Genomic DNA, 14,615 nt, shown 5'->3' with positions numbered 1-14,615 from the left:
GCGCACTATCATCACGTACGATTCAAGGCGGGGAATCTAACTGTGTTTGGGCCCATTCCCCTCTTGAGACTGACTTGGAAAGAGGAACACGATGATAAACAAACACCTACAGGTTGTGTTGTGGGAAAAAAGGGGGCTGCAAGACGCCATGGAAGGATACATAGCCAGGCCACTATCCCCTCCAACGCCCATCGACACGACACGCTATATTAGCCCCGTCAGTGTTTAGAACGCCGCTACCGATCCCGCTAGCTCCTGTGCGGTGCCTGACTGTGCTTCGTACCAGTTCGCTCGACCAGCCCACCCAGGTAATACCACCTAAAATCTAATTTAAATCTGGACCCTGGCTGCATTCGCGCTCCTGTCAAGAATCATTTGTTAGAAAACTGACTGCCACTGACCCTGATTGACAAGGTCACCCTTTCTCCGAAAAAAAAAGCAGGGAAGTCCGGGACGCTCGCCCGTGTCCGCAATAATCAACGAGACGTCCCATATCAGTCCCATCTCCTCAGCTCCTTTGTCTTTACACAGCACAGGCGGTTTGCTGCCAGAGTATGTACCCAGGCACACTGGCAGTACAACTGGACACCACGCCCCTGCTGGGAAACAAGAGACGGAAGCCAAAAAGATCAATCAGATGCAAAACAGGCATATCCCATTCTGCCTAGCTCCTGAAACAGGATCGAATTCAGACAAGAAACAGCCAGCGAGTCAGGACGTAGGGATCCGCAAATTGTATGTCCACGACACTTGCCGTACATGTTCTTTCAAGAAGGTTTACTTGAGAACTGCTTCGAACCTACCAGGCCGTGCTCGCTCTCGCGTCTGCTGCTTATTATCCGAGTCTTTCAAGTTGAAGTCCGGGTCTAGCAGGCGTTCGGGGCCAGCACAGACACGAGCAACCACCACTGACTGGCAGGGGCAGATCGGCCGAGCCCGCGACTCTTAAACTTACCAGGGGGGCGAGCTAATAATAATAATGAGCGACAAGCTGGCTCTTGGCCTCATGGCAAACAAACCCCTTACCTGCTGGGTTCCACGTGTGTCCTCCAAAGTGCATTTTACGACCGTTCTGTAACAGGACAACATGGCCAAGGCGTGGCCCTTGTGCCCTTATTGCCACATTGGCACTCGATGCTCCCTTCTGGGTGTCAAGGGTGTCAAGGGTGTCATCAGTGCCCGGCCCTCCTAACCGCACCGTCGTAGCCAGCCCACAGGCCTCGGCGCCACCCTCCCGCGGCCCGTGGGAGCATCACCACTGCCGGAGGTAAGGTGAAAGAAGCTTTTTCTTAGCCTGGCCGTAACCCACCCATTGCTTGCATCGCTCTCACGCTCGTGGTCAAAAAAAAAAAGACCAGATCCGTCGGCCTGCCACCACAAAAAGCCTGACACTTACAGCAACCCATCCATCCTCTCTTCCCTCAGCGGTGAACGCGGATTGGCAGTTGATGACACCCTCAAGGAGTCCGCCGGAAGGCGAGAGGGCTCATCTCATCCGATCCAGGATCTGGTGATATCGCACATGGCGTTAGCATCCATCGCAGGCCATCGCCCACGAACAACACCACAGCCAAGCTTGGTCCGTGAGCGCCCCGGGCCTTTACGTCCCTGATGTCGCCGCCGACAGCTTTTGCCCCAATCCACGCGCATCAACTAGAGTGGCTGGCTTGCAAGCAACACCAACAAGACTTCCAGGCCGGAAAATAGAAAAAGAGCAGCCAGTGCGACACCGTACGTGTCATCGGATTTACCAGGAATTGCCCGGTGGGGGCTTTATTCGGCGAGGTGATGCTCCCCGTCAGTCTGTGTGGTGCCGCCTGTGGCTGGGTATACTGTGCGTGACTGTAAATCGGGGCTTGCAAAAATAGTGACAAGAGACCCCGAATTGCGGTCATGGTCGGTGCCTCGGCCGGCATTCATCATCTTGCCAGCTCTGCTCCCTTGCACACCTGTCCTCTCGCCGCGCCCCCTCTCATGATGATTCTTCTCCTGTCCTGTCTGGTGATGCTTATGCTGGGGTGGTTGGACCCGGGCCGCCTCCGCCCAGAGCCTCCTCCTGCCCGCGACTTGTCTCCCCGAGCTCGGGTTTGCTACCAATGTCCTCGGGAGCCCTCTTGGACTCGCCCTCAGCAAGATACAGCTGTATTGTGGGCACAGCTTCTTGTCGGTCTAAGATGCCAATGCACTCTTGCCCGTCGGGGGCGGCGGCCTTAACGGCTTTCTTCAGCTCGGACAGTAACGTGGCTAGCTTCCGCAGCCAAACCTGGGTCATTTCTTCTTTCTCCCATCGCCCCGCTGCTTCTGTAACGTTGTATTTGGAAAATTCAGTGATGGTTTCCCCATTGCCGGCAAACCGAGGTATCAAGGCGACTGGAATTCGACTGAACCAGTGAAGTGGCTTTAGAGGCCCCCTGAATTCTGTGCGCTGGTGCTCCATCTTGTGGTATATCTGTATCAAGGCAGGTTCTCCGGAGACCGGATTCACGGCTAACTGCTGAGATGACTGTGTCTGGTGACGGCGACGACGTGGAAGCTCGCTAGGCGGGGCACTGCGCAGAACACCAACCTCAGACTGGACGACGCAGTTAACCTGGCCGAGTTGATACTGGACGCTGCGGTAGTGGGTGCTATGTTCGAGGCCCGGTGCTGGTTCGGCACAATGCTTAGTGACGACGGAGCGTAAAGCCCCCGTTGGACCAACCCGGGTGGACATGACAGATGGGTCGTCGGCGATAAGGAGGGTGTCTTGGGTCATGCGTAGGGAAAATCGACGAAGTCCCAGGCCGTTTTTTCTCCGGCAGAACATGAGAAGCTTCACAAGAAGTGAAGCGCGGGTGACAACATCGACTCCATCGTACTCAAAATCAGAATGCTTAATTTTTAAAGAGAGATCAAGCATGCTTTTTTGGTCTGAAAGCGGGACTTCAGACAGAGATGCTTCACGGGCCGTTTCTGGGAGGCGCCATGGGAGTTTGGGGGCCTTCCAGGACGGGGGGGATCCTATGGGTGATGTATTCTGATCAGTCTTGGTGGCCTCTCGCGGCTGCAGTAAGTGACGGACCTGGCACGGCAACCGGAGATGCTGTTCCTGGTATGGCATTGAAGGTGCTGACGACCTTGAATCCCGAGTCCTGGGAGACACGGGTAGTCGAAGGTTCCAGGTCCTCTCTCGATGTCTCGAAGATCTTGTCACCAAGTCCGGCGAAAAGTTGCGGGTGCTGAGCAAGCGGAGGGTGAGCCGAGCCGTGCTGCTCGCGGACCAGGAACAGGAATGGGTTGAGCCTGAAGGCAGGCCTGGGCCCGGACGGCGGTAAGCAAAGCCGCGGCATGTTCCTATAGGCACAGAGCCTGCGGGCCAAATTATGACCCATGGTGGTGACTGGAGATATCTCTTTGCTTTCGAAGGCACAGGCTGATGCTCCCTCCCAGGGACAATGTTTTGGGTGAGGCACAAGACGACGCAGTTGGAGTCGACGAGGCGATGTTGGGTGTGGCGCACAGACCATCGACCCCCCTGGCACCTTGCATCTTTGAACGTCGACCAAGTGTACTGTATGCGCCTGAGACACAGGCTCAGTCACCGGTTGCTGGGTCTCGAGCACCAACATCCAGTCAACACATCTCGTCACAAAATAGAGGGTACATCTTTGAGTGGTAAGAAATGACAATATTTTATATTTATTCAAATTGTTTATCTTCAAGAGACACTTAGACACGCAATCCTGTGACGTGGCAACAGGACTGATGAAGCTCGAAAACTCGAGGTTCCGGCTGACGTTCCAAGGTTGTTAAGCGGAGACTGCTGTGGCTGAGAGGTGTGGCTCAGGGCACTAGCCAGGAGGGTACTAGTGCCACCAATAGGTCAAGCTCCTCACAGCTGTCCCGCTTCTCGCTCAGGCCTGCTGAAAGACTCTACTAGTCCACGGAGTTTTCACAACGTCCCTCCAGCCACCCACCAAACTCGCCCGCTTCCAATCCTTCCCATCTTCCTCAGCCAAACCCCTTCAGCAACACCCTCAAACCACACTCTCCTTCTTCGCCTTCCTGTGCGCTCTGCAATCTCCATACGCACTTGCTGATGCAGATAATCTTTTTCTCCTTTTCTTTCCCGCATTAATCAATTCTGTTCCGCGCGATCTGGATGATCCAGGTCCAGGCTGCACGCCACCATGTCTGACTTCCTCGGGTTCGTGTCCTCTGCTGCATCTGCGTCAAGCTCAATCGCAACAAGCCTGACCGCCCTGCCTTGCAGATGCTGACCATCATGACCACAGAGCTCGCATCTCCCTCATATCCAAGAGCGACATCCGGTACGAGACCCTGCCTAACACCCCTGCGCGCGCGCTCTGGACACGTTGAGCTTTGAGCTTGAGCTCCAGCATCCGCTGACTGACATGCCCCACAACAGCTATGTCGGCACCCTCTACGAAATAAACTCAAACGAGTCCACCGTCTCCTTAGAGAACGTCAGATCACATGGCTCAGAAGGCCGCAAGGGCGACCCCTCGGAGGAGGTGTCGGCGTCCGACCAGGTCTACGACTTCATCGTCTTCCGAGGCAGCGATGTGAAGGATCTGCGCATTGAGGAGGGTCCCGCTGCGCCCAAGGAAAACCAGCCTCCAATGCCCAACGATCCAGCCATCGTCGGTGGCGTGAGTGCTTCCCCCTTTTCGAGTCACCTCGACTTCCTTACTGCCCTCTCTCTCAGCATGATGAAATATTTCGGATGTAAAGATTATTTCTTGTCTGAATTGCGCAAACAACCCCATGTTGATATTTCCGTTGCCTTCCTTCTGATCAAGCTGTCATCACACCACCCACTGCTGCCACCCATTCCTCAATGGAGACTCAAAGCTAATGCTTCTCCTCCTAGGCTCGCGCTCATCCAGGACGCGCACCTGGTGCCAACCAAGCCCCTGGCCCCAACGGTCCTCCCGGCCCCCCAGGCGCACCCGGATTTCAAAACCCCAACATGTTCCCTCCTTACCCACCCCCACAAGGCTGGGGCCGACCTGGGCCTGGTCCTCCTGGGCCCGGAGGATTTGGCATGGGTTACCCACCTCAGGGTTGGTTCCCTCCTGGGCAGGCTTTCCCTCCCAACGGGCCAGGTCCCTGGAATAACTACCCCTTCCCTCAAGGCCCGCCAGGCGGACCGCCAGGCCCTCCCGGCATGCAGCAGCAAGGGCAGCAGCGGCAGACACCCGGTATGTCTCCGAATGCCATGCAATCCCAGGGAGACAACAAGCCAACACCCATTGGTGGAGCGGCAGACTTGTCGAGGGGTCCTGGTCCGGCTCCTGTTGAGATGCCCTCCGATTCACGAGTTCCTGGCCAGGTCCAGGCCCCCTCGTCCACAGCCCCGGCGCCCACACCTCCCGTGGCGTCCAAACCGACCGCGGAAGAGGTCAAGGTCACGGCTGCCTTGTTGGAGAACCAGAAGCCTGGAGAGAAGCTCGCAGCACCTTCGGCCCCAGGCAAGCAGATCCCCACTGGTCCCAAGGGCTTGACCAGGATCACCCCGGCAGTGCCTCTTCCTGCTGCAATGACAGCCAGGGCCGCACAGTCGACAGTTGCTGCAAGCGCCAACGTAAACTCGTCTACAAACTCGGCTGCCGCTCTTAGGGACGCGACGGAAGCAGCTAGGGCTGCAGTTGCTGTTGCTATGGCCAAGCTGAACGAGCAGCCAGGTAGCTCGGTCGGCCCTGCGGCTCACTCGACGAATGGCAACAGCATCGACAACCTGACCAACAAGGTCAATGAGATGAGGATGAGCTCAGGCCGAGGCGGCCTTCAAAATGGTCGTGGCCGTGGCCGTGGCGGAGCTCGTCATACCAAGGTCGAGGTGCCCGACTCAGACTTCGATTTCGCGACGGCCAACGCGAAGTTCAACAAGGAAGATGTTGTCAAGGAGAGGATCGCGGGCTCGCCAATAACCGAGGCCCCGGATGCCGCCGTCGACGGCCAGGCAAGCGCTGCTTCTGAGCCCAAGGAAGTCTACGACAAGACAAAGTCCTTCTTCGACAACATCTCCAGCGAAGCCAAGGACCGCAAGGCAAATAACGGCCAGCGGCAAGGTGGTCGGGAATGGCGCACCGAGGAACAGAACCGCAACATCGAAACATTTGGCCAAGGCAGCGTCGACGGCGGCTACCGAGGTTACCGAGGACGTGGTCGCGGCCGTGGTGGTCGAGGACGAGGCTACGGCGGTCGTGGCCGCGGTGGCTACCGAGGGCCTCGAAACGATGCGCAGAGTGTTCCCCAGTAGGGAGCACAATCTGTTTTTTCGACACCAGTAATCCACTGCAATTTACTGCAACGGGGTCCTTCCAAGGGGGGTTATAATGACGATACGTTTTCCGGTCTGACACGAATTGGGCCTTATCTCGTCTGCATCATTTCACGGCACCAGGGTGTCTTTCTCATGGTCAACTAGACCATTGTACCACTACGATGAATCATAGCCGCCTGCGATGAGCCTCGATTCCTGCTCGAGGGGGGGCGGCAAAGGGGCATCCAGCGTATTCGATGCCTTTTTTCTTTCTTTCTCTTTAGCATGCAACTATGTCTTATATCGACGCGGACGAAGCCTGGAGCGTGCAATGGCACTGGCGCAGGACATGAGCGGGGGGACTGTCAAGGCGTCTGAACGGAATGGAATTCTACTTTTTGCTTTTATTGACACAGCATGCGAAGGGACGAATTCAACTAGCACTGAAATGAGGGAATGGGAGGCGAGGCAAAGCAGAATCGGCCAGCGTCTAGGCACGCATTGCCTTTCTTGAAGGAGGCCGGAGAAGAAGGAATGCCAAAGAGGAACACAGGGTAACGGTGAGATTGGATCTCGTTCTGAGTGGTCTCGCCCTCGGTTACCTACAGCCCCATCGATATTCGGTTGCGGTGCGAAGAAGAGCGGGTGGCGGGAGATCAAAACCAAAGCCGAACCACATCTCATCAAACGATGACCACTCAGGAAGGAAAAAGAAAAAGGACAAAACATGGAAAAAGCTGCTCCGGTTCAACTGTTGAACGGGCTTGATTTTTTTTCTTTGAGGCTTGGCGGAGCTAGATACCTAGGCAGTCTTTCTTCCCTTGTCACCCGTGGACTCTGGGCCACCACCGTGTCATCCCGGTCATGGCGGCGAGGGAGCTACTCCCCTGATGAAGGTGCCTGATCTAAATGACAAGCTACGTTCCGGTCTCATGCCATGCTCTCTGAACTCTGCTCATCTTTGAAATGCCCTTGCTGTGACGGGTGTCTGTCTCATCTCTCACAAGACAGCACCACAACATGAGAGGTTCAAGTTTGCCCACTTCCTCCGTTCGTGCTCACGAAAGCAAGCCGACAATCTCCTGGATGGCACCGGCCACCAGCTCCGGGTTCTCAGGCTTCAGCGTCGCAGGGTCGGCGTCCCCGTCATCCTCGGACCCGTCCTCCTCCTCCCCGCTGCTGTCCGAGCCGTAGTCTACCAGGCCCATACCGCCGCCCCCGCCGGGTTTCTTGGTGCCGTTCCCTTGGAGGGCCTGTGCCGCCTGCGCCGAGGCGGTGGTGTCGGCCTTGCGCGGGCTGCTGCTGTTGTTTTTGGCTCCTTCATCACCATCATCAACAACCATCCCACCCCCTCGCGGCCGGCCTGAAGCCCGCCAGAAGCCGCTGTCCTGCGCGTCGTCGTCCTCCTCGTCGTCATCGTCGCTCGAGCCGCTGCTGTCCGGGTCACTACTGCTAGTGTCCGCGCGCTCTGCCGCCGCCGCCGCCGCCGCCGCAGCCATGACCTCGTCCCCGTCGCTGTTGACCTCGCCCTCCTCCGCATCCGGGTCCGCCGCCCCGGCGTGTCGTCGCCCTGGGGTGGGCCTTCCTGCCCCGCCGCGACCAGCCCGGCCCCGCCCTCGTGCGGAGGTGGTCGCGTTGCCGCGGCCGCGCTGGCTCCTGTCAGACTGTCGCACCGGGAGCCCGGCCTCGCCTGCGCCTCTGCCCCCGCCGCTGATGGCCTGGCGCTTCTGTGATGGCTGCTGCCGCGACGTGGGATCGTCTCTGGACCCCGGGGCGGCCTTGCGTTTCGCCGCCGCCGCGGCTTGTTGTTGTTGTTGTTGCCTTTTCGGGGGTGGGCGGCGCTCCGTCGAGCCGAGGACGTGGCCCTCTGGAAGCGGTGGTGATGCCGTCTCCGCCGTGGAGGAGGCAGGGTCGGCCGAGGGGCGAGGAGGAGGAGGGAGCACGTAGATGGTGGGGTACTCGAGGACGGTGCGCCCGGCCAGCGCGGCGCTGAGGTCCTCGGTCGCCGACACGGGGATCAGCTCCTTGGACTTGCCCGCGACCGTCAGCGGCCGGAGCAGGTAGAACCTGTGGCGCCTGCGCGCCTCGACCTCCCCGTCTGCGTCCCACGACGTCGTGGTCGCGCCGGCGTCGCTGGACCACGCGGCCGTGAAGGGACTCTGGGTCGGGTACTGCGTCCTGGGGTGCCACGTCGCGGAGCCGCCGTCCTGCATCATCATCGTCATCGCGCCGCCGCCGCCTCGCTGCTCGGTCTCCTTGACCTCGCGGATCAGGACCCTCTTGCGCCGCCCTGCCTGCGCGGGCTCGACGTCCTCGTCGTCCGCCGCGTCGTCGCCCGCCTCCTGGCCCTTCTTGTACCAGGCCACCGAGTTCCCCAGCGCCTTGTACAGCGGCATCGTCTCGAGCGCGTTGTGGCGTATCCTCGTGGGTTTCTTGTTGAGCCCCGCCTCTTCCTCTTCCTTCCCGTCGCCGCTGCCACTGTCTCCATACAGCATCCACTCGACGCACCAGTTGATCCGCCTGGCCTTGCGGTTCCACATGGTCGTGTTCTCCCTCTGCCTCGTCATCCCGACGGGCATCTGCACCACCCGCACGTTCTCGGCCGCGAGGCGCTGGCGGACGCGCTGCGTGAGCTGGCTCGCCTTGGCGGGTATGTTCCTCCTGTTGTGCCTCGCCTCTGCCCCTGGCCCCGCCCCGTCCTCGCCGCTGTCCTCGCCGTCGGAAGCGAACATCCTAGGCTCGCCGCCGCCGCCGCCGCCGCCGACGGGGTGGAAGCGGACGTCATCGCCGAACCACTGCTTGCGGAAGCTGAAGGGGTCGTCGAGCTGGCTGCCCAGCTCCTTCTGCGAGAAGAGCCCGCGCTCGTCGACGATCTCGCGCTGGTTGCGCTCGCGCTCGCGCTCGATGGCGGAGAGGAAGTTGTAGTCGTGGTCGATGCCGGCGGCGGTCTTGAGTTTTGAGGGGGGCATGTAGGCCGTCGGGTCGCGCTTCCCGGAGCAGTTGGCCCAGGACTTGTGTTTCTTGTTGCATTCCAGCGAGCACGTGTGCGTGTTGCATCCCGGGCAGGTGTACTTGGGCGTGCTGATGTGGCAGATGCTGCACAGCGTGTTGAGCAGCGGGTCTGCCATCTTTTTTTTTTTTTGCCCGGCGCGTGTGAGAGGTCGTGGTAGGATTCGAGTCAGGTAATGGGGATTGTAGTGATGGGTGCTTTTAGACGTTGTTGGTATGCTGGTTCCCAAATTGTATCAAGGAAATAAAACAAAAGAACGCCGACGAATATGCAAATGCAGTGGTGTAAAATGTCGAGATTTGGTTTGCAACCGGGGTGCTGCTGGGCAAGTCAAATAAATTATGGGAGTTGTTATCGATAAGCTGTTGATATGATAAGGATAGGCTACAAGGGTCTGTTGCTGCTGAGCCGAACCCGAGCCTCTCCACGGGTTCCTCCAACCTTTCGGGATGAAGAATCAAAGAAAAGTCTAGTTGTGAGAATTGAACATGGTAAAATTGAGGTTTTGACAATTCAACTGAGATCATAATCTAAAGTTCTAAGGCTGTGATATAGTGACACTCTGACTGTGCACACGTGCTGAAGCACATGGCCACTTGTGGGTGTAGTGAGAGACTCGACTACAGGCTGAGAATATCTATTTCCCGGCCCTTGAGATGGATCTAGAGAATTCTGCACAACAGACACCCCGGCCAAAAGACCGTAATTCCGAGTTGCCATAATTTGGAATCCACAATCAATAAGCCCATACCGTCACACGTCTATTCTGTTTGGATCGGGCTGCAAGTGATCAGTCGTGACCACTTGGGCAGCACTTGAGGGGACTTCTCAGGCCACCGACTAAGTGAAGTCACCCCTGCTGGCACCTGGGTGTTTTTTGCCTCCCGAGGATGGATTCAAATGAACTGGGAGTATGGATGCCTACATCCTGAACTCGTTCAATGCCGTAAAGGTCAAAATACAGGCCTTGTCCTAGCGTGCAGACGCAACAACACAAAAGGTAGTGATTGCCTGTCGGTAGGTGAACGCATTTGTATTTATGTACCCTCTGTTCTTGTGCTCTGCAAATCTCTGATGTTCTTGTAAAAGAACGGCTTACTTCAGTCAGGGCAATACGTGTGAAAATATGGGTTTCAATTATAGAGCTTTGGACTTGGATGGTTTAAACCCGAGAGGGAGTATAATCTAGCTTTTGTAATATGAATGAAACAACCAAGTACTCAAACATCCAACGAAAATCAGAGTGTTGAGTACACAACAAGGTCACCACCTGAATAGAATGTAATCAGTGCAGATTACCGCAGAACTCAGCATTCACATCATCATAGCCGTAATTCTTGTTGCTTCCGAACAGCCACCTACAAAGGATCACAAGCAATTAGCATATTTCCATTGATAACTTCGGTCAACCACCAAATGTAGAGCTGAAGAGGAAAGCAAAAACTGAGAACGGCCCGGGGTACTCACCAGCCGCTGGCATACAGACCACATGCCCTGGTGATCTGCTGGAAGGCCAGCTCGGCCTCCGAGGAGTAGCAAAGCTGGTTGCCGCTGTAGTCACAAGAGTACGCAACGGTGGACCCGACCTTGTAAAAGAGCTTGGGCGCGGGGTAGTGCTGGCCACCACCGCAGAAGCCCCTGAGCTTGCTGACAGCCGCGTCGGTGTCGCCATGGTTCAGGCTTCGCGCGGCGCACTGTAGTAGATCACGCGCAAGAAGTCAGCCATTCTTTAGGACCTGTGCCTTCTGGCCGACTGGCTGGCTGGCGTTCGTTCCTCCCCTCACTTTCACCCTCCTTCACGGAGATGAGAAGGGCCGCAGGTGCAGACGGGTTCACGATGTCTCTTCGGGCTTTATATACTCACCGCGTTTTGGTCCCGAGCCTTCAGTTCCGCGCGAGCCTCGGCGCGCCTGCCTGTAACCCCTATTTTCATGGCCTCCACGAGAACCAAGGTCTCCTGGCCCGACTCGTCGGTTTGGACAATGTATGCTCCGTCTTGCGCGTCGGCCGGGACTTTGAAGCCCTGAGCCAGAGCCAAGGAGGCAAGGATGGTAAGGGGCAGTTTGAATTGCATGATTCTTCTGTAGAGGTATGGATGATTTGGAAATCTTGTTTGGATCTGGGAGAAGAAGAATTGTGATGCTGTTGTCCAACAGAACTCGAGGTCTTGGAGGGCTGCAAAGCTCCTTTTATACATGAGCGCCCGTTGCTTGGCCTGACTATATCACTGACTTCGATTACCAATTCATACCCTTGTATAGTGAAGGGCACTTGTGCAGAAACAACACCAGAAGTGAGTTGATACCAATCCTTCTTAATGATCCACAGCTATGCTGACGGTAGCTGGCAGTGAAGCTGAACAGGCTATATTAGATCCTGCTTGACTCCTTTCCCGAGGTGTCTTCGTCAAGAAGTGTTGTCATAGGACAGAGAATCATACATGATGCTCAATTAACTCAAGACATCTGACCTGTGATCTGCAGTGCAGATACGAGGTGATCAAGCTAAGAAATAATATGCCCAAGTACATATTAGTAGCAGCCCATTTCGCTTTAAGCCGGCCGTTGACCCCAGGCCCCTTCCGAAATCCCTTCTTATCCCGGCTCGCCCACATCAGTCTATCTGATAGGTAGGTGGCAAAAAGAACCAAGATAAATTGAGAACGGGGGGCACTACATGATACGCTGTGAGGCCACTGGTCAAGGCGGCGTGAAGGTCGTTGACGGGACCTGTGGCAGAACAAAGGGCCGTGTCGACGACCCGGTTCGCACAATGTGATTCGCCCAACTAAGTACTCATCAGTGAGCACACCCAGCAGGATGTTTGAAAAATGCATTGTATCCACATCGTGGTGAATACGATACTTTGCTTGTCCTTCGCTCGCATGCCTATCTACTTCCTTCTGCACCTACTAGTAGCTCGGTCTTTAACTTGCTTAGGTGACTGTCTGTCTCGAGGCTGATCATTGGGCCTGCCAATAGTAGCCGTCTTGTATAGGCACAAGGTGAGTTACATTGAGGGATTCTCTATGGGGAGACAAGCGGGTGCTTTGATTCGCCCACATCCCCCAGGGGTTCTCATCTTCATACGTATTGGGGGCCAAGGAATTGCAGTAGTCCCTCACCTCAGCAATACGAGACCTGGGGTTATGTGCCCTACCTACCACGGAATTCCGAAACTTTTCGGCTGTGACAGCAACATTGATCGACATCCCAAGCTGGGTAAAATTCGCTGATTAGGGTGTGATCACAGAGGAATCGTGATGTGGTCAGAATGTGTTGTGGTCAGGGAATGAAGGGGCGCTATTTGGAATCTGTAGCATCCCATGATAGTTATACTGATGGGCTGGGTTGAGTAAACTCGATATTGCACTTCACAAAGTGAAGACTAATTGCCTATTGGTGGAAAGACGTTATCTCGCAGGAGATTTCCCACACGATATTCACCTGCAAGACAATTCCTTGCTAGTCTTCACTCAGTCCTTAGTAATTGCCATCCTTGCAGCCAGCTCCCACCCATCTGCCGTCCCGGTCAATCACTGTTGTTTAGCTTTAGTTAGAGAAGTTTCCGCGCCCCGGTGGCGAAAGGAGGAGATGATGCCTCCAGTAATATCGAGATGCAGGTTGCGTATCGTGTTGAAGAGACTCCTAACGTCGTTGCGTTGACCTTGGGAGTGGCAAAGTCCCGAACGATGTGTTCCCAGTCTCATGGGTCTAGAGCGTATCCGTGAGAAAGGGTCGAGCTTTCAGCTCGAGATGCGATAGGGCACCGTTCTTGGACACGAAGTTCCTATCCACTAGGCACCTGGCCAAGTCCAAAGAAGCAAGTCGCTCGGGATCCTCCCAGAAGATCCAGCCCACGGCCCTCCAACGATGCTGAGGTTCCACTGGATTGATGTGAAGGTAAGATCGGGAGAAACCAAAATGCTTGTCCATCATTTCACGCAGGGTTAAATTCGGTCTGACCATATGACAGAAGTGACGCTGAAGTATAGCGTGTTGCCACACAAACCCCAATAGGTCGCGCGGATGTAGGAAGTCAGGTGGTGGAGTCCAAGGAGAGTAACCCTTGCAAAAATCTGGGTCCTAGCCTCGCCACTTGAATTTCCCAACTGTTTGGGGCGGAGGAGTCTGTCTCGAAGGTAAGGTACCCTACCGGCTTCGGAAAGCCCCCATGTTTAAGCTCGATGTTCGGCAGGGTGCCATCCCTAGCACCTCAAGCCACCTCAGACAGCGAGCACGAAGCTCTCAACGGCCACGTTGAAGGCTAAGCCGTCCTGTTCCGGCACCTTTCGCTGTACACAAACGAACTCCTCGCGCACGTAGGTCGGGATGTCCTCGAAGAATCGTTTGATGTCGTCCAAACCTTGGGTATTGCCGCTGTTATGCGGCGGCGGCCGTTACCTGGGATATGCCGAAAATAATGCAAATAACTCATAAAAATGGAGAGGAGGAATCCTCTGCAATCTCTGTGAAATTATTTGCTTTCTGGCGCCGGCGGGCTATAGTCCGTGATCTGGAGATTCGACCTGAATGTCTGAGGTTCCGATAGCTTGTAAACTCTACGCTGTGCCCTTGCGAGTGTGAAAGCAATCGCTTCTGTTTGCCTTGTCCATGATGGCGAAAAGTCTGGTGGAAGAGTCAATCGTGTTGAGGGATAGCTCTCCCATTTTGTGTGTGCGCTTGCTATAGGACTCGCTCAAGCGGAAGCTGCTCAAGAAGTCGTGGACAGTCCGATCAAAGTGAGCACTTGAGACATGCCGTCGAAGTCCACACGAGTGGAAGGGTACCCAAGACTTCCCACCTTCTCGGATTCCACACCGGCCATACCTGATCCTCGACGTTTATGACTCCTTCAATCAATTCCCGTCCAATTCTGAAGTCCCACAATCATAGTCAGCTCGTTCAAGGCTATGCCCCCTGAGCTGCACTTCAACGTACCCCGATACAATGTCAACGCCTGGGGATGTTTGCACAACCATCTAGGCTAGGTAGTTTAGCCGCTCTGCGCGCAATCCAGACCAGCCAGGAACAAGTTTACGCTGCCGTGCTTGAGACAGCTCTCACTCCCAGACAAGTTACCCTACCGGGAAACTATGGGTTTTGGCAACGGTTCCTTGCCAGGATTAACGGTTACATCTTTCGTAATAGTTCCTCCTTCAGTAACAACTAATCTCAAGCTTCGAATCAGTTAGCCAAAGAGGTTCCTAACAGCTTCAGGACTAAGACTACCTAAGTACTTTATAAGTCTTCCTTATATATAGATAAGCTTAGTAGTATAAGGAGAAAGCTAATTCTAAGCTTATCTCTTTATATACTTTTTTAATTTCCTATCTAT

General features: G+C 55.6%; 4 protein-coding genes across 4 annotated transcripts; 1 reads left to right on the top strand and 3 right to left on the bottom strand.

Annotated features, from left to right (window-relative positions):
* Positions 1-74: 74 nt before the first annotated feature.
* On the bottom strand, positions 75-3,429 carry KVR01_007568 (uncharacterized protein). Its single transcript, XM_044787197.1, has 4 exons — positions 3,062-3,429; positions 1,027-3,000; positions 804-967; positions 75-361 (listed from the first exon to the last, which is right to left on the bottom strand). Exons 1-2 carry the CDS (start codon positions 3,369-3,371, stop codon positions 2,009-2,011), a joined length of 1,302 nt encoding a protein of 433 aa, XP_044643821.1. The 5' UTR covers positions 3,372-3,429; the 3' UTR covers positions 75-361; positions 804-967; positions 1,027-2,008.
* Positions 3,430-3,743: 314 nt separating this feature from the next.
* On the top strand, positions 3,744-9,567 carry KVR01_007639 (uncharacterized protein). Its single transcript, XM_044790801.1, has 5 exons — positions 3,744-3,861; positions 3,920-4,186; positions 4,275-4,310; positions 4,409-4,652; positions 4,874-9,567. Exons 2-5 carry the CDS (start codon positions 4,170-4,172, stop codon positions 6,263-6,265), a joined length of 1,689 nt encoding a protein of 562 aa, XP_044643892.1. The 5' UTR covers positions 3,744-3,861; positions 3,920-4,169; the 3' UTR covers positions 6,266-9,567.
* Positions 7,327-9,396, bottom strand: KVR01_007197 (uncharacterized protein; the record flags this gene model as incomplete). Its single annotated transcript, XM_044787175.1, has 1 exon — positions 7,327-9,396. The coding sequence occupies one exon, from the start codon at positions 9,394-9,396 to the stop codon at positions 7,327-7,329; it is 2,070 nt and encodes a 689-aa protein (XP_044643450.1).
* A 996-nt stretch (positions 9,568-10,563) lies between the features above and the next one.
* On the bottom strand, positions 10,564-11,352 carry KVR01_007160 (uncharacterized protein; the record flags this gene model as incomplete). The annotated part of the gene is made up of 3 exons (XM_044790151.1): positions 10,564-10,636; positions 10,746-10,972; positions 11,143-11,352. 3 exons carry the CDS (start codon positions 11,350-11,352, stop codon positions 10,564-10,566), a joined length of 510 nt encoding a protein of 169 aa, XP_044643413.1.
* Between the last annotated feature and the right edge of the window lie 3,263 nt (positions 11,353-14,615).

Source organism: Diaporthe batatas (genome assembly GCF_019321695.1).
Source record: "Diaporthe batatas strain CRI 302-4 chromosome Unknown Contig00008, whole genome shotgun sequence".
Classification (NCBI taxonomy): domain Eukaryota; kingdom Fungi; phylum Ascomycota; class Sordariomycetes; order Diaporthales; family Diaporthaceae; genus Diaporthe; species Diaporthe batatas.
Note: the sequence above shows the minus strand (reverse complement) of the source record. Positions and strands in the feature narration are given on the sequence as shown.

Bases quoted from the DNA above. Each gene is read 5' to 3' on its own strand.
- KVR01_007568 (XM_044787197.1), bottom strand. From the start codon at position 3,371: ATGGGTCATAATTTGGCCCGCAGGCTCTGTGCCTATAGGAACATGCCG. The intron at 3,001-3,061 runs GTCCGTCACTTA...CATCACCCATAG, and splicing joins ATCTCCGGTTGCCGTGCCAG to GATCCCCCCCGTCCTGGAAG.
- KVR01_007639 (XM_044790801.1), top strand. The intron at 4,311-4,408 runs GTACGAGACCCT...GCCCCACAACAG, and splicing joins ATATCCAAGAGCGACATCCG to CTATGTCGGCACCCTCTACG. The intron at 4,653-4,873 runs GTGAGTGCTTCC...TTCTCCTCCTAG, and splicing joins ATCCAGCCATCGTCGGTGGC to GCTCGCGCTCATCCAGGACG.